Source organism: Bombus vosnesenskii, unplaced genomic scaffold (genome assembly GCF_011952255.1).
Source record: "Bombus vosnesenskii isolate JDL3184/JDL3185 unplaced genomic scaffold, Bvos_JDL3184-5_v1.1 scf7180000013316, whole genome shotgun sequence".
NCBI lineage: Eukaryota > Metazoa > Arthropoda > Insecta > Hymenoptera > Apidae > Bombus > Bombus vosnesenskii.
The window spans coordinates 3,223,245-3,241,739 of NW_022882962.1; the positions used below are offsets into that span (position 1 = coordinate 3,223,245).

General features: G+C 36.6%; 3 protein-coding genes across 7 annotated transcripts in view; 1 reads left to right on the top strand and 2 right to left on the bottom strand.

Moving 5' to 3' along the window:
- Positions 1–340: 340 nt before the first annotated feature.
- On the bottom strand, positions 341–5,502 carry LOC117235496 (ubiquitin-like modifier-activating enzyme 1). Its single transcript, XM_033497584.1, has 2 exons — positions 4,823–5,502; positions 341–4,317 (listed from the first exon to the last, which is right to left on the bottom strand). Exons 1-2 carry the CDS (start codon positions 5,190–5,192, stop codon positions 1,535–1,537), a joined length of 3,153 nt encoding a protein of 1,050 aa, XP_033353475.1. The 5' UTR covers positions 5,193–5,502; the 3' UTR covers positions 341–1,534.
- Positions 5,503–6,320: 818 nt separating this feature from the next.
- LOC117235499 (kinesin-like protein KIF12) lies at positions 6,321–17,741 on the bottom strand. Of its 5 annotated transcripts, none has more exons than XM_033497588.1 (16): positions 17,412–17,741; positions 15,849–16,059; positions 11,905–11,997; positions 11,701–11,779; positions 11,309–11,521; positions 10,505–10,645; positions 10,282–10,423; positions 9,935–10,029; positions 9,733–9,874; positions 9,251–9,369; positions 9,061–9,165; positions 8,855–8,984; positions 8,479–8,704; positions 8,274–8,427; positions 7,924–8,138; positions 6,321–7,211 (listed from the first exon to the last, which is right to left on the bottom strand). In XM_033497588.1, the coding sequence occupies exons 2-16, from the start codon at positions 16,049–16,051 to the stop codon at positions 6,857–6,859; spliced, it is 2,412 nt and encodes an 803-aa protein (XP_033353479.1). In that variant the 5' UTR covers positions 16,052–16,059; positions 17,412–17,741; the 3' UTR covers positions 6,321–6,856. The 5 variants fall into 5 exon arrangements, with proteins under 5 accessions (XP_033353479.1, XP_033353484.1, XP_033353480.1 ...); XM_033497593.1 differs by having other exon boundaries at positions 8,274–8,379; positions 17,412–17,740; XM_033497589.1 differs by having other exon boundaries at positions 6,410–7,211; positions 10,505–10,642; positions 17,412–17,739.
- LOC117235493 (unconventional myosin IC) overlaps positions 13,123–18,495 on the top strand; it is a 34,768-nt gene continuing 29,395 nt past the window's right edge. Inside the window, exon 1 of the mRNA XM_033497573.1 lies at positions 13,123–13,368. Coding sequence (XP_033353464.1) covers positions 13,352–13,368 — 17 coding nt within the window. The 5' untranslated portion in view covers positions 13,123–13,351. The remainder of the gene's footprint in view (positions 13,369–18,495) is intronic.

Here is an 18,495-nt window from a genome sequence, read left to right on the forward strand (position 1 = left end):
TACATTGCAATATTTATTTGTTGACAAATTTTACATTTTAATAAAAAGAGAAGACTAAAGCTATTGAATAACGTATGACATATTTGGTAGGTAAATGTTCACTTGCATTTAATATAAAATGAACATGGCATGATCTTATAGATGAACCTAATATATACCATTAAAGATTTGCAAGATTAAAAAATGAAAGCTTATAATAAACGAGATCAAAGTTCGATTTATTAAAATTTAAATATTTTTTAATTTTTTCAAATTTTAATTATTCATTAAGAAGATAGGAGGAAACATGTGTATAAGGGAAAGAAAAACGCCGTTTCAAATTTTATTTTCATTACTATATTTCTCATATTTCTTGAAATCCAAACACATCTATTTATTATCTATTGATAAAATAATACAATAAATATCCGCATTATCCTAAAATTAACAAAATATCTTCCTTTTTTTTCTCCTCGTATTCCTTGATCTAAAGTGTGCAATTATTTTTTTGAAGCTTCTTTTCAAACATCTGTTCTTACAAATTTAAATGCAATATCCCTTAATAACAACAAACAGCCTTAGCCAATAGTGTATTCGGTGATTAAAAAAAGTAAAGCGGACAAAATGAAAAATCATCAATAACGTATAGATTACATAAAATATTAAAATATCGAGTTCGATAGCAAGCACGTATTAAGAATAATAACGAAAGGAAGGGGAAGCAATTGTGATATTTTTCTTTAATTTCGTGCGTGTCCTTAATTCATGAAAATAATGATAGTAAATAGAAAATGAAAAGCGATACGACAAAGGCAAGATACATTTGCGTCCGATTCTTTTTATTATGTTTATTTGCGGTCTATATTAAATGTGTTAATTATTCGTCTAAGGACCATTAAGTTTATTATCCAGTAATTTACATTTTGATCCTATACATTAAGTTGTGAAGTGTGTGAGTCCCAAAGAAAATTCTTACCATGACAATTCCCTTTATGATCCAATATGGACTAAACTTTTTGCAACCTTTTCATATTCTTTTTCTCTCCCTTTTTTTCTTTTTTTATCATTTTATAAACAGCACAAGATCGTAGATTCTCTTGTACAAATTTTTATCTTCATATACCTCTTTTATCAACAGTTCGAATTACCTTAGAGTTAGATCATCTTTTTCTTTGAAAATATAATTTATTAAGAAAGACAAGAACTAAGAACATATTTTACGATTATCATTGAAATTATTTAGGATAAACATAGCAAAAGGTGATGAATGAAAAAGGGAACAAATAGTTCCAGCCCTGAAATCGACATTCAGGAAAAAGGGAGATCATAGTAAGATGAACTCCGTGGATCCCGCGATTCCTTGCTATTATAAATGCTACAAAGCATCGACGATAGAAATGAATCTTTTCCTTTCTTTTTTTAAACTTTGAGAACCTTACATAGAGAAAGAGTAATATTCTCTTGTATCGTATTGTAAAATAGAAATTTGTGGAAATTACTACGGCTAAGTCAGTTAAGTAGATATCTCTCGTTATCCTGGTGACATCAACGTATTTCACGGCAAAGTGTAGCGAACATATGGAACTTCCACATCATTGCCATCAACATCGTTACAGCAAAGTTCAAATACCAACGCACGTATATGGCTTTCCAATTTCTTCTTTGATACCTTCTTCACCACTTCAGACATCAGAAGACCCATACGTTCTTGGCATTTAGGCTTTGCCATGAAGAACGAGTAAAGCATGCAAATACCTTGAGAGAGCATAGTGACCTCCAGATTGTGATGTTCTTTGAAGTAATCCAAGAACTCTTTCAGTGTCAACTCCCCTTTCACTTCAAATCGATCCCAGAGGGTCCATTCTGAATCATAGTACTTTAGTTTTGGCGCAGCAATTGGCTCTGAGAATCCAAAGAATGGCAGAGCCAAGTTGACGAAGCCATTCTTATAAACAGACAGATCTTTTACGCCGCGAGTCAGTTTAATAAGCTCGAGGCAAACCAAACCTGCTACTACTGAAGTTGTAGTAGCAATGGCTGGTATTATTTTACCAGCAATTAGTTTACTCTTGTGTCTGTCAGCTGGTGTAATTTTGTAGTTGGTAGCACGGAGATTCGAAGCTGCCACAATGAAGTCTATGTGGAAGTTGGTATCGTCATCCTTCTCGAATTCTTGCGGATATATTACCAAGCCGTTAAGATCTTCAACCCTTGGTAATTCTTCTTGTAACTGAGTGAGTCTTTCATGATCTATATTTCCGCTACCATTGGACGCTTGTACCTGTGAATCCGTTTCCGCAATTTTCACTCCAGATTTCGGTGTGAATTCTGGCACTTGCACAGTGCTAACAATTCTAGCTATTTCATCTCGGTTTCTGTTAACAGGAATACCATAAACTTTTGCCTTTAAATTAGCAGCAGCTACAATATAGTCTAAATGTAGTGGATCATTAACATTAAATGTGAGTGGTTTGGGACATCTTTTTGGTCCAGACCAAAATGGTTGACCACTGGATGTTACTTGATCAGGCGGAAAATTATACAGAAGTTGTCTAATTTGATTGCTGTATTGTTCCTGCCAGTGGCAACGAGCCCATGCGATGCAGTCGGCGAATGTTTTTGGTCTTTCATCGACCAAGGCTGTTTTAACAGATTCTAATACTTCTAGTGGTTGAACTCCAGGTAATTTTAGCGTTCTCTCCACAAATTGTGGATCGGATATATGTTGAGCGGCGTTCTCCGCCGCTTGGCGAAATAGACCTTCGAAATTGTCTCTAGCCCATTGCAAAGTGTGTTCTATAGCATAGGGAAAATTCTTTAGCGTGCAGATTGGTACAGTTTTTTCCGGAGGATCTTGGGAGGAGCTGTATGATTCAGTTAAAAATGGAACAACAACTTGAGTATTACCCTTTGTACCTAATGTACCAGATTCCAAGAGGGGCTTCCTATAATATACACAACGACGATCCATGTAAATACGGGCGTTAACGTTATCTAACGCATTCGCAACCCCGTCTAAAACCTCAAAAAAGTCGTCGTTATATACTTTCTCTGTTTCAGGACATACTCTGTTTTCATGAGCAATCACCTTCATGTCAGGATTCATACTTTTTATAACTCTAGCTGCTGTTGATGATTTGGATTGCTGAACATCAGATGGTCTAAATAAGAATTGTCTATTCAAGTTAGATTTTTCTATCAAATCCATGTCAGTGACTATTACACTACCATTTTCAGCACCAACACCTAACATTGCAAAGTTCTTGAGCAATTCACACCCAATGGCTCCAGCTCCTACAACAAAGTATTTCAAGCTTCCAATCTTTGACTGGAATTTGCGGCCGAAAACTGCAACCTGTGAATCATAACGTGATCCAATAGGACGACAATCTTCTTCTGTAAGTTCAGAACGATCTGCAGGTAGACACTCAATGGCATCAAAATACAACCATTGGAATATAGGGTGGAACTTTCCAGAACAGGCCTTCATCACTTCTTGGGCTACAATTCCTCCAATGGTAGCATTCATTGGATTTAAGTTTCCAGAGCATATCTTTGCAAATATTTCAAGCAGCTCTGCATTTATTTCCGTTTCACTGCCTACTTCCTCTTTAACAGTTTTAGCGAGGTTCAGAAATTTGTCTGCATCCTCTTGATTCCATGGTCTAGGTAATTGTCCATTTGCTTCTACGTATTTATGTAATACAATAAAAGCCAAATGTATCTGTTCTGGATAGTCAAACTTTCCAAAATCAGTTATCTGGAACTTTGGTGTCTTCAAAGCATCTTTCAATGAAGCAAATTGTAAGATCTTTGGCATTTTTACTTGTGTTACTATACCACCCCGAATATATTCAGAGTATTTAGATGTATCCCCAATGCTGAAAGTATATGGACCAAGAACTTTTATCTTTATTGGGTCACAACCATTTAGTTCTGTCATGCCTTGTACTTCAGAAAAGGTGACAGAGTCACCATCCTCCATGCCATGACGTGTGTCGTCTAAACAAGTAACAACACCTTCTGTATCTTGTGAAATACTGGCAACCATTGAACTTACAGGTGGTTCACCATTGACATCAACTACCGTAAATTTTTCTCCAAAATCACAAAAGACTTGAGAAAATAGGCCTCTGGTATCTGCTATAATAAGTGCTATATCATTTGCATGAGTAATTTCAGAGATACGTAATTGTTCATTCAATGGAGTTTCAGTCAAAACCACAACCTTGAACTTCTTAATAAAGGAATCTGTTAACGGCCCGGAGTAGTGACATGTAGGGACATAGTTGTTCAGCTCAGACAAGCGTTGACAGCAAGCAATAGCACGGTTTTTACCTAAAAAAGAAAGTACAGTAATGTAATTTTACTGTTTAATCATGTCTGTATATAGTGCTTAACTATATAACTTTTAAGTGAGTCATACAAAAATGAAATTGATCAATAACGTGGAGGTTAATTGCTTAGTCTTTTTTAAATGATAAATATCTTCTGAATATTTCTAATACTATTGAAAATTGTTGTTACCAACAATTTAGTTATAACATAATAAGAATTTAATTTATACAGAGACATATACATAGCTACACAGTCACAAAAATTTCCATACAATTTCTACCATTTGCATTTGATTTACACGAGACACAACCCGCATCTATTTAAAGAAATTTTTTACGATAATATCGATGAACAAGACAATTGGTTATATCGTTATATCATCGCCTCGTAAGATCGCGCAATCTTATTAAAATGGATGGATAAATTTTGAGCATCAAAATAACGTTGGAAAATAATAATTTCTGTAGAAGAGGGATTCATGTATTTCGCGGGTCAAGCCGCTCACCTACGTCCGCCTCGGTAAGATAGAACTGTGAGCCGAGGTCTGAAATCTGGCACAATGCGTCATCGTGCAAGGTAACGGACTTGACGCCGCCGAGGATGACGTTCTTGGCGATTTCGACGCCGAGTCCGCCAAGACCGGATATCAAGACATTCGAGGATGCCATGCGACGCATAGCGTCATGGCCGAGGACGTAGAGCTGCCTGGAGTATAGACCCTCGTCAATTTCGGTGGTAGCCCGGGACGTCGAGCCATTTTTCGCCATGTCTGCGGTCGTCGTCGGATCGTCGTCGCCTCCTCCCGTGGTGGCAGCAACGCGTCGCTTCTTAGCTGGGGGGTCAACGGAACTCTCCACCACCTCAGCACTAGACATCGGACTTCACGGGGCGCCGTATTATGTCCGTCGATTGTTTTTCAACCCGGCCGACTGCACTTTAATAAAGCCCGTAACTGCACCGCACGCACCACACACCGACCTTGCCACACGCGTCCGCTTTCTCTTTCTCTCTTGACGCACCTCTCTTCGTCCGTTCTTCCTCACTTCCAGTTTACCCTTTCAAAGCTGTACCCAAAGTCTACCACGATACCACTGTTCATCCAACAATGATTCTCGTTCTTTCATCCGCTCTGTTGCTACTCTCGCAGTTGCACCACCAGCAATCGAGATGTCGATGCTACCTTGATAAAGTGGGGATAGGGATTCGATCAGTCGGTAAAACAGCGATACTGCCTTGTTCATGAAACAAAACCGTCCCCTTTTTTATTGTCTTGAATGCTTCGCTGATTCTCGACGACGACATGTGACGGAGTAACGAGGCAGGAATACAGATTTATCATTTCCACAACGAAATTTCGCACGTTATTGCTTCTTTATTTTCCTGTTGCGACATGGTGGATTAACATTACATCATGAATTTTGCATTTGAACAGTGTTCGGTGATTGGAGTAAGAAACAGGCGAATGGGAAAGCAGACTGAATGGATAGTCGCAGATGATTGGTTGGTTATGTTATATATTAATTACACTTGAAATGACTCCGACCAATAAATAATTTCGAATTGAAATTTTTCTGGTTAGATAAGCGCCATCTATATACGCGTTATCATTGGCGACTATCGTGTCTAACCTAGCAATTTTATGTTTTTGCTTATCTGACGTGGCAAGATGCTTATCTAATAAATTATGTACGCATCAATGGCGTGGCGAGTTATTGACACGCAATCGTAGAGTTACATACTACGTTCGTGTCGATAACAGAGATATTAGGTCACGTGTTTTTCTATAGATATTTTTTATCGGGGAGACAAACATAATTTTCTTAACAATCGTCCTAGTTTTTATTCGCTCACAATGCTCTTTTTTATTAGACATGTTATTTTTATCGATATTCAATAGCCGAGTTATAATTTCTAGAACAATCCAGTTTAAAAAAGAAGTATACAATTCAATGAAACTGTCCAGTTCTACGAATGGTCAGGTAATAAAGAACAAAATCTCGTAAAACAATCAAATGCTTTATTGTACGTAATTTGGTCAACACCTTTATCATTACAGGAGTTACAGGATATGTCATTTTATATTATTCAGAGGTAGAATTCAGTAATTTATATCAACCTGAGTTATTTTGTCATTATCACGGAAAAATACTGACTTTTATGTAGATATTCACGTCTAAGTTCACACATAATTATGTACATATATACTTTTACCACACGTAAATAAAACTTGGACTACGCGTACTACATATTTTCGTCACTTTGAAAACACGATATTTCTGTGTCGTTACCAAAACAGATGTTCAGCTTACCTTTTTTTTAAATTTACCAACATTAATTCATACTTTCGTCATTAAACTTTAATTATCGATCCAAAATAATTTTTTTTAATCATCCAAAAAACTCTTTATTATCGACTAATTTTCATGTGTACTCTTCCTAATTCGTTTTCTTATCTTTACAGTCGACTCAATGGCTTTGACCAAGTCAAGGTTATCACGATTAAAGTACATCAGACTATCGTGCTTGTTGACTCGAGTGTTTAAAGTGGTTTATCCTCGTCAATAGGAATTGGACTTCCAAAAGCTCTTCCTGAAGTTTCGTCCTCTTTCTCTTTGGATTTTCTTGGTGTCCTTATCGAATGGTCTTCGGGTTCCGGAGTGCCGAACGGGGACAAGATGTGTGATACCGCCGGAAATGGCGCTGTTGGCGCTTCTGACTCAGCTGTGTCCGGCGTTGAGTTCGCCATCTCCAGAGGACCGCTGAGTATCGAGTCTGGGGATTCGTTGTACGAATGGTCGGTTGGTTGAACCGGTTCGCCCAGGAGATCGTTCGTCTCCGATGGTCTTCGTTCTTCAGGGACTGTCGAGGTGCGACGCATGCTCGGCTTTTTGTACCTGTTACCATGCGTCCCTTCAATTAGTAGGTAGAATGGTACTGATTATATCAGGCACCATAACACATTGTAGACTAAAGTCTTGGTAAGTTTCTGAGTGAACTTGAGCAAAATTTTGGAAAATTTTATTTTATGTGACTAGAGATTACCACTAGAATCATACCATAAAAATATGGTGGCTTTCAGACTTTTTAATTTTTTAATTACTAAAAATATGCAAGTCTGCGGATATTTATGCGAATTTATATTTTTGTGAATATAATTAAAAAAATGAAATCTGGATATTTTATATATTTATATGTGCATTTAGTATACTTTTGACTTTTAAATCCTTTACAGATGCATTCACATTCGCAGCTTAATAATTTCTATCAGCAAAATCAATGTTTCTTTTTATTGAAATAATTATAGCTATTTAATTTCATTATTTTAATTATACTTATATGCGTGTAATATATTTTAGTAAATGTCACAGGATAATTATTTTATCATTAAAGAGATCAATTTTGATAGGATATACAGCAAAACTTCTAGTCCACAATGTGGTAATTATTTCTTGATTTATTTAAAAAGGATATAATTAATTGGAATACATTTGAAGCGAATTCCAATGTCGATTTGCATTGCAATTGGCTTTGATAGGAGACTAAGGCTTATTGATTTGAATATCGTATTGGCTCTAGTATTATGATGATTTATTTAGTGCTACTTACTGATTAATGTCTATCGGTGATATAGCTTGATCCGGACTCATTCTCGTCGTCCCGTTCCCGTTGTCCCATGAATTGTGTCGACGATGATGACTCTTGTCTTTGTATGCTTCTGCTATGTTATTATAACTCCCTACGATTCTACGTTTGTCTAGTTCTTTCTGAATCTTCTCTGGCATACTACTAACGGATCTGTATAATCCATTCCGGATCATATCCTACAAATTTAAATTTCTGTTATATCTTTTAAACATTACTTTGCTATGTAAAGTACTGAAAAATAATTAACGTAATTAAGTAGATACAGCGAATACAATGACAGAGAAAGGAAAGTTTAAAAGATTTCGACATACACTCGAAAGAGGCGTAGGTTCGACGTTAGGGTTGGTCCAAACATTGGTAGCACCAGGTGCGTCCTCGTTATTGCTATCGTTCAACATTTCCGCCGAATAGGTTGGTCTGGCAGGTATAATTGGCGACCGGCAACACACTCTACAGTAATAAAATCTACCGGATTAATTGTATGTCGAGGTCGTCTTAAAATCCTGTTGTACTTACGAATTAACGTCCTCGAGTTTCTTCAGTAACCTTTCGTTTTCTCTGCATACGAGTTCTTGGTCCCGTATCACTTGCTCCCTCGTAGCATATAATTCTGCATTTTCTCGACGGAGAGCTTCGTTCTCGGTGATATACGCGTGGATAAGTTGACTTAATTCGGGTCGTTCCATTTCGGATAGTTTATTCAAATCCACCACCGGAGGTGTCAATGGTACTCTTCTTTCAGCTATAAAAGGTTATTTAAGGAGAAATTTTATAATTTTGCCTTTCTCGTTTTAATTATATTAAATCGTTGTTACTAAATTTTCGATTAAATCTTTTTATTAAACTCACTATTGTATTAAATCTTTCTTATTAATTGACATTTGATACTTACTTTTGGATTCGCTACGAACTATATTCGATGCATCACCACTTAAATGAAGAGCCGCGCGCAGATGTTCGTTTTCCGTCTGAAGAGCTCCTACTTCTCGTTTTAAACTGAGAATCAGAGCTTCTCGAGCATCCTATATAAAAGCAAATTCTATTTGTATTTCATGTTTTCTATATACTTATAATTTACAATTAATATACCTCACTCACCATTACCACGATAGGTTTCGTTCGAATCTTCTTCACCCTCGCCGCGTACCTCAACGTATTCAATGTTTCGCTCGCGTTCGACTTGGCTGGCGAAATACAGGCGATCTAAAATTCAATTAAACCATCCAATCAGTTATACCGATTGAGTGTATAATTATTAAGTTGTCCTTGTTAGAATAATTTGATTTACCATTAATGTAACGCCATTTCCTGCCAAACTGTCGGCTAGAAGCTTAGTCAGTTTGCTGTCTCGATACGGAATGTGACCACCCTTGCGTTTTCCATCGCTCAAAGAGGCTATGCAGTAACCTTTAAAGTAAAAAGTGTCAATCTCAAAAGAAGTTGGAGAAACTTTTCTGTAACGTAAAGTCGTTTCCATGCAATTCGCGCTATCACGTTCGTTTATCGATCGTCACATAGAAGTCGATGTTGCGGGTGAAGTCTGTGCTCTTTTGTTCATCGGAATCGATTTTTACGATCCTTGCGCATAATTGATAACGTAAAGTTTCATCGTAATATTAAACGAGGTTCGATTAATTTGGTATTGAACATTCGACAAAATTCTGCTTCGAGATAGACTTTGAGAGAAGACAACTCGAAGATTGAACCGTTTTAGTATTTCAGTGCTTAATTTGTGTTGTATTTTTTCTTATAACTTTTTGATAATCGTACCTAGAACCATGAGACTTTTATTAATATTATTCGCTTCCTCCAGAGTCTTCCCTTCGCTTTGCGTTTTCTTCGTCATCTCACTTCCAGCCAGATCGACGAAGTTAATTTTCCCTTGTCTCGATATAAACACGCTGTTATCCATCTGTCGATAGTAATATTTGTATAAAATTTGTCTTTATCGTACGATAATTTGGATACTCACCTGTTGTTCAGACGTGATGCTGACAGTGAGAATACTGTGACTTCTACTGGAATAGTCGTTCATATTGTGCGAACCAACTTTTCTATTTCTCATGCCTGAAAAATCATATTACTATAAATACGCTTTTCTAATATTTGGAAATTTTTTTAAAGTAATGTCAACGAATTTAGATATTTATGGATTTTCTATCTTCTTAAATAAATCTGTGAATTTTACTATATTTTTTAATCGGATTTATCGCGTTTGATATTTTCACAATGAAACACGTGCTGTGTGTAAGGGATGGTAAAGGGGTTTAAAGTACATCTATCGGGGGTGCAAAGAGTGAAGATCAATAACACGACTACCTTCTTCGAGAACCGCCAGAAGATCATCAAGTTCCTCGCACTCGACAGTGAAAAGGTTCTCAACGAAAAAGCCCCGTGTCTTTTTGCTCCATCGTACCATTAGGGGTTTCCTCGACGTGCCAGGATTTAACAGATCTATTACCTGCGGTTCAAAGGTAAACGATGCCTTGTAAATCGGTGACGAAGCTCTTCTCTCTTTCCACCGAAAGTGATATCCACTGACCTTTTCGTTGTAGATCTCCAGAAAGGAAGCTTTTAACACGAAATTACAATCTTGTCGTTCTTGCAACAACTTAAACAGGTAGACGAAAGACCGGAAGACCAGGCCGTGTTGCTCCGAGTAAGGGTTCATCCTTTCGAACTGCTTAAGAGAAAAACATTCATTGATGATTCTTGTAATTTGACAAAAAGCGCTTCTTTGCGTGATTTTACTTTCATCGTAAAATTTAGGCGATTAATAATAACAAAGCTTAATTAACTATCATTAAATCTTAAAAAAAGATTCCATCTTTTAATTCAATTCTCCTATGTAACATTATATATTGAATTAATTTGTAAAATAAAAAGTTAACCAACCGAAGATTTTTACACCACTGAAATTTGGAAATAGCAAGTATACAAATGCTAGAAGTAGTGTAAAGCGCCACGTTTAATAATTCGAACACTTTTATTGATAATTTGTTTGTTTTTGCGATCACGTATAACATTGTTCGAGCGGTAAACGAGTATCGTTTAGATATACCGTCATTATCTTATCTACGCACGTCGAACAACATTAACCTTTCTGTTACATTCATACACGGCCTTCACTTCAACTCGATCAACTATTTTAATACATTATTCGTAATCGCCTTTTGCTATTCTTACGCTTCTTGGCGAGTGTTTCTGGAAACTCGGTTTTTTTTTCTGACGGAAATTCTGACGGAAAACCGTACTCGGTTTTCATTGAAAAAACCAGCGTGTAAGACCGATGAATTTCTATCTGAAGAGTAGGTAAAAAGTTGACAAAGGAATCTTCTTCGCTAACCATTTCTGGAGGCCCTGTGAGGGTGTGAGTTTTTCCGCTTCCGGTTTGCCCGTAGCAAAACGCGGTGCAGCTGAATCCTTCTACCGCCATTTCAATAAGCTTTTTCACACCAGAGAATTGCAAGATGTCCTCCTGAGTGGCCGTGGGCTCGAACACCACGTTGTACGAAAATAATTTGCCCTTCTTGTCCCCGCTGCTTGGAAATCCGTCGCACTGTGCAAGGTTGAACGATAAAAGTCCATGTGATTCACGATAATTTCGTTTAGATATTTTTAATTAAACGCGAGGGGGCTAGCAAGAGAAGGAAAAATGATATCGAATAATCGACGAATTATCCGAGCTCGCAACATTTCTTCAAATTAATCAGAGGACATAATAAGCGATATACTTACGTATATCTGTCCATCTCCGGGAAATTGTACGGCCATATCGTCGCCGGCTTTAATTTCCTTGCTATTAAGCGGACGTACTCTATAAAATGATCGATTAACCAGGAAAATTATGTAAATTTAATATTACACTTGCAATCATCCCATGCAAGTTTAATAAACGTATCTGAGTTAATTGATCAATGAAATAATACTAGGTGTTCTTACCTGACAACGACATTTATGTTGTTCTCTGGAAGCCAATTCTTGGTGGCGATCACTCTCTTATCACCGTCTACCAGTCTCTCGATACTACCAGTCCTGGAATCGAAACAAGCAGACAAACGATAACGATTTTCAAACGGTGTAGAAAGCCTGTTAGTTTTCTGTAGAAGCGTAAAGTCGTTCTCGATCATGATCGAACGCTTCAACAGGAGTAACCCATCTGGCAATTCGTGATTGACCTGCTATCATGGCGGCTAAATAATTGAGGAAGTTCAATCAATTGGTCTAACTGAAACCGTCAGGAAAAATCGCGTGATTGACCAGGCTCGTTTACGAGTTCGTCTTTTTTCCTTCTGCACCACGGAGCTAATCGTAGTATTGAAAAATCGTTTCGACCTCAGTCAATAATTCACGAGGGCTTGATTACCGAACTCGACAGCCTTGATTGATTGCCTGGATAAACAATACTTTACGATTGTTGTTCATCGTACTTACGTACACGTAATAACGTACGATACCGATGTATCGCTCTTTATTAATCGTAAGTGGTTTAAATAAATCTCCAATGAAAAATTGGTGTAATTTGTTTGAAATATTATTCGCAAATAATTTTAAATTAGACGACTACCAAGGTGAAATTTTTCTTCCACCGAATGGAATAATTGTTACACTTCTACGATACTGCAGCGTCCGAAGATCGTTCAAACTTTCGAAACAGCAATGCTTTCAAAGATTATCGCAACATTGAACATTTACAACTTTTGGAGATTATTCGATCAAGCTTTGAAATTTTCAAAGATTACTCTAACTTTCAAAATTTCAATTTGCAAACTTGTTATTCGAGCTTGCAAAGTTGCGACATTTTCAAAGAATATTCTGAATATTCGCGTTCTAATGTTTTCAACTACAAGTACAATATTTCTCCAACGAAACCGATAACATCGGTATGACGACCGTGAAAGCCTAAAATTATTCGTACAGAAACTGCGATTTCGCGTTCGTTTAATTGATGCACGTTGCACAAACAAGACATGCATGACTTGCGAAACTTTTCCATTTCCTTGGTCGGTGGAAAGGGTCATTGACAATGTATACACTTGTGACAGGAACAACGTGTTTACTATTATTTCACTATAGCGTAGTATGTCATAATTCCTCGAGAACTGTAATACGCAGTTCTTATTCCGAGCCTATCGCAACAATGACATTTATTGCGTACTATAGTTCCATGTGTGACGTCGAGCAATTCGTTGTCTCGAAGACATAGAAAAAAATTACCTTTTAATATACCTTTAATCGAGAATTACAATTACTTTAAAAGCGTGGAGTATATATTGTAGAAAACGTGGATCGAGCACTCGAACGTGTGACATTGATGGGCAACGATCGATAAAGCTTTCTCAAATTGCCATCGCTTCAAACGTTTTAACGAACCTTATGAAAAATTGTAATGGACGTTACCAGTAGGTAAGTACTTTCTGTTCGTTTTATTTGTTAACGCACTTTCATTATTTTGATATAAATCATGTTTCACGTGCCTTATTTCTTTAATCACGCGAACGATTATTCCCGTAGATGTTTATCGATCCAACTTGTACGAAACAGATCGATTTTTAGGGCGTAGAAATGCTCGGTTAATTGTTCAGATTCAGAATGAATATTTTTTTTTATTTACGCATGAATTTGATGACGTTGGCGAGTTGACGATGGATCTAAAATCTATTTGTAATTTACACATTTGCGATTCGATTCGCGATCCAAGTTACATCGATTGCTATTAATATCGTCTGAGAACATCGTATGTACGTTTTAATTACTTTCGTTGTTATTCTTCTTACGATTCCATTCGATAATGATTCTCTGTTTGGCGGGAGCTCTTTGCTCGAATAGAAAATACAGAATTAACACCAATTTGTAGATTGAAGGTTGAAAATTGTTTCATTGGGATAATATCAATTGATATATGTAATATGTGTTTCAACGTTTTTTGAGATTATATCATATTCAACGCTTTAGAGATTTTATTATCAACTTTCATAAATTAATATACAATTCTAAATAGTACTTTTTAGTTTTAATTACAGCTAATTATCCAGAGTTCTTAGAATTAAGGAAACAAACATTACAATCAGACCTCAATAATTCTTACGTAAGCAAAGATAAAAATATTAGGTACATTCAGTTCTCCATAATTTTTATATAATAGAAAAAGAAAAAAAATAAAACACTAGTATTCTCTGTTTTATTGGACTTCGCCCTCTGCGCTATTATTCATTTTTCGCCATAAAGTAGCACGAATCATCCTATCGCAGGAAAAATGTTCGTTTCACGTGTCTGACCGCTGAGATCTCTTTCCATGGGCACACGTTTTGCGATCGTCGTGATATTGACCGTCAGAAAGAGACAGTCGAGCAAGGTCTCCCAATCGATACACGGCATCGAAATGTGTCGCAATTGCGACGTATGTGTCTATCAATGTTGGTATTCCCGTACGTTATATCTAAGCGAAACGATTAAGGTGAATTTACACGAGGATGCAACCCCTCACACGGAAAATTAAATCGAATGATATAGAAAGCTTCGTCGTCGCGTCACATCGATTTATAATATCTCTAGCCTGGATCTCGAGGACAGTTTCTAGGAAACGATTCGACACTCTAATTTCACTGTCAGAATTTTCTTGACAATTTATTTATGGGTTTTTCCTCCGAAGCCGTTAAACTCGCCGCTCGATCAATTCAATTCTAGCTTTCCGCTAGATTGGAAGTTAATTCTGTATTCTTATGTCGTCGCGATCGTCGAGCATCACCCGCCATAATTTCCTACCGGTAGTTTTCCATTAGTCAATATTTTTTCTCCCGTTTTCTTTTCCACTTTTAACAGAATATATTCACAACGTGTCAAGGTTTGTATGATCTTCTCTTCACGTGGCTTACTGTCAATATCTCTTTTCTTATCATTGTTTTTGTTTTGTGCTTTACAGCTTGAATAAATTAAGAGAACTTCGTGTGTTATCAATTATCAATTCAGTACTTATCATTAAGTAATTCCTAGTAAATTGTATCATTTTGGTTCCTATTGTCTGAATGTTATCTTAAAAGTTGATAAAGAAACAAATTCTTTTATTCTGCGAATAGACGATATTGTTCTAATGTATATTGCATATGTTCGAGTTATAGAATATTTGTAAATTGTTCGATGACAAAACCGTCATCGTTTTAGGAAATACCGACGTAGAACGTATCTTAATGGAAAAAAAGAGAACGAAAATAATTCTCACATCGATTGTTTGGTGCGACGCGTCAGTTCCTCGCAGAAATGTTCAGCCTGATCGATAGTTTCTACGTAAACGTTTGCTTACAGTATCCACTTACATGAAATTGTTGTAAAAGCGTTAATATTCCATCAGATAGTGTTAATACGAGTTACATGAGATACTTGCATTGGCCGAAGGAGTGAAAATTACGTACTTATCTATTTTTTCTCAGCAGATCATTTCTAAATGATCTGAACTTAAACGTGTAACAAGAAGAAGAAGCTAAACTATTCATTAGAATCATTAATATTTTTCTATGACGATATGATTTGTACAACGTAATCGACTACAGATGATCTTATAATGATAAAATAATAGTGTAATAATATATGATAATAATAATAATAATAATAGATGAGCTAAATTTAAATGTGACGAAAAGAAAAAGCTATGCTATATATTAAGAATCATTAACATTCTTCTTTAACCACATGCTCTTGAAATTGATTAAATCTGATTTAATAACGATGAAATAATAGTATAATAATATATAACACAGCGTGATGAGAAGAAAAAGCTAAAATGTTAAAAACATTCGTTATTACGTGGTAATCGATTAAAGCTGATCTAATAATAATAACGAATAATGATAAAACAAAAATATCAGATAAAAACGAGGACGAATACTTACTCGCTTCCACGAGACTGTTGAAGGCTACTTTTCGTGACTACTTTAATTGTAGAATTGCTCTTTCCTGGACTATTTCCCCTGGAAGTAGTGTGATCCGCGGGACTATTGCCGCGTGATACGCGACTCTTCCCTTTATCCTTCTTCGCATTTTCTTTTTGAAGACTGTCGCCTCGGGAAGGCGATGGACTTTTCACAAGCACCATTCGTCAACCTTCAAGAGCGTCATAAACAGCGATTAATGAAATACAATCGTATGAAAGTAACGCATGACCATCGTCATAATTACCAATTAACGAGATACAATCCCGCTAATACAACTAATGGTATTAATAAAATGTAATTAATAGAATTAATACAGAGAAATAGAAATTGATCTGGACATAAATTCAGGCCAAGTACCTACATACAGTATAATTTAATCTCGTTTAAATTAATTTTAAGTCGTGCGATCGGTGTCGTTCTCACGAGATATCTCGAGTCATCATGAACAATCGGACCCATTTGAAGATGGATCATCGCAGAAGATCGTGAAGTGAAATGCTTCATTTTCCGGGATTCACAATAGTGAAAGCCTTTTCGAATGAATTTAATCCTGCCCGACAAGAGTACGAAAATTTATACAACAACGAACCGGTTAATTACACGTATTCGCTTACATATGCGATGATAATTACATGCGTTGCCGTAATTGAAGCGAAAGTTTCGCCGCTAATTGCGATTCTACCGTAGAAATCCTTCAGTCATCTGTCATCGATAAGCGAATCGTGATTGTGAATTAAACATAAACGTAAGTATACGCTTTTTCGAAATATTTTCTTTTTCACGGCTGTATTTAAATAAATGAAACTGTGACGAAATGAAAGTGTAAACTACGATCGTATTAATCAACGCGCGTTTTTCTGTTTCTGTCGGGTTAAGAAGGCCAGAAAAAGAGTTATGTAGATCATGGGACTCGGTTGTTTCGCGACTACGTTCCGCTTGGTTCGTTTTACACCTTTCATTTTGCACCTTTCCTTTTTACAACAATTAACGTAAAGGTAGTGGTTTACTGCGATTTTGAAAGTGAAAGCCAATAAGAGCGACGGTAGAACTGTTCCGCGCGGATCCACGCGATCGATTTGCTTCAAATGTGTCCGAATCTTAAAAGTTTGATAATCGTAAAAATGTAGTAAACGTTCCGAAATGATAACGCCAATGACTCTCCTTTCTTTTAATATCGATTCTTTCTAACTAGCTAGAAATTCATGCGACAACGAAAGAAAGAAGACTATTATAGCAATAGGGAAGAGTGCATTTTATTGCCACATTTACTACGGTGATTTCTTTTACAACTTTTACGTCGTAAGCGTTCAGATTGGACACATTTCCTATAATTTTCTAGGAAACAGTTCTAAAAGATATTCACACTTTAGGCATTAACAGCCCAGTGTAGAAATTTCCAAATTCCAATAGTGAAATTCCTTAATATCAGGAACACGTCATAAACATTGCTATGTATATCAATTTCTGCTAACTCCATATTCAATTCCAGATGACGAGAATCCTTCAACCAAATACACTTACATTCGAAATTTCATAGATCGATCAAAACTGTCCCATCACCCAAACTTCTTCATCGATTTCTCCCTTTGCTGTTCAGCTTCTGTCAATCTTCTTTTATCACTTTTGATAATCCAATATCCAATTTCTAACTCTATCTCTGAAGATTTTACGCGAGAGAGTCCAATTTCTAGCAATCTCTGAAGATTAACACAATGGTGTCTCGATTAACACGAACGTTTTAAGGATAACGGAAACTCGTGTAATAGGAACAACAGACGGCACGCTACTGACACTTAGCAGGGGTGTTTTCGCGGAGGGTGGTAGTTTTCCCTACAGCGGACGTTTCGTGGACACCGATCGAAACTGGTGTCTAACTCATCGTTGTTCAGACGCATCGTGTTCCCCTTTCGTCCCTGGCCACGGTCATCGTCCACGTGGGCCCCGATGTTATATCAGAGTTAGAATGCAACATACGTTGCGTGGAGGTAGACATCGTTGATCAATGGGCCAGTAGGCTGTTTTGACTTCTGACGCAAGTCGCATCATGGAAATAAACTAACCGTCGAACAATGACAGCCCTTATGAACGCAAAACGACATAAGTCACACAAATATTTAAATAACCGACTACTGAAAATTTCATATTCAACAGAGACCTTGAGGCCCATGAAATATGAAGAGACTAACATTCCGCGATTTTCGACTGTAATATTAACTACGCCGAAATGTCTCGTTATATTTTGTGTCTCGCATCCCTGACGATGTTACGTATTACATGTAGAATTTGACAGATTGCAAGATATCTGAATTAATATGTCCACTACTATTGAAATATGATCATTCATTACTGAAATTTAATTATTTTTTCAACAAAAATTATTTATTTTTATAGGTACACTTCTCACCGTTTTGTTCACCTGTCTAAATTATTTTGTCGAAATGTACGAAAATTAAAGTACGATGATTGCGTTCACAGTGTTCCGTAATTGATCGCATGGGCGTGATATATACAGTAACAGCAGTGATTCTATTTTTAATATCTAACGGTATTATAGATGCAAGATGTGAAATGTTTTATGAAAGAAGTAGGGTATTCGTGGATCCTC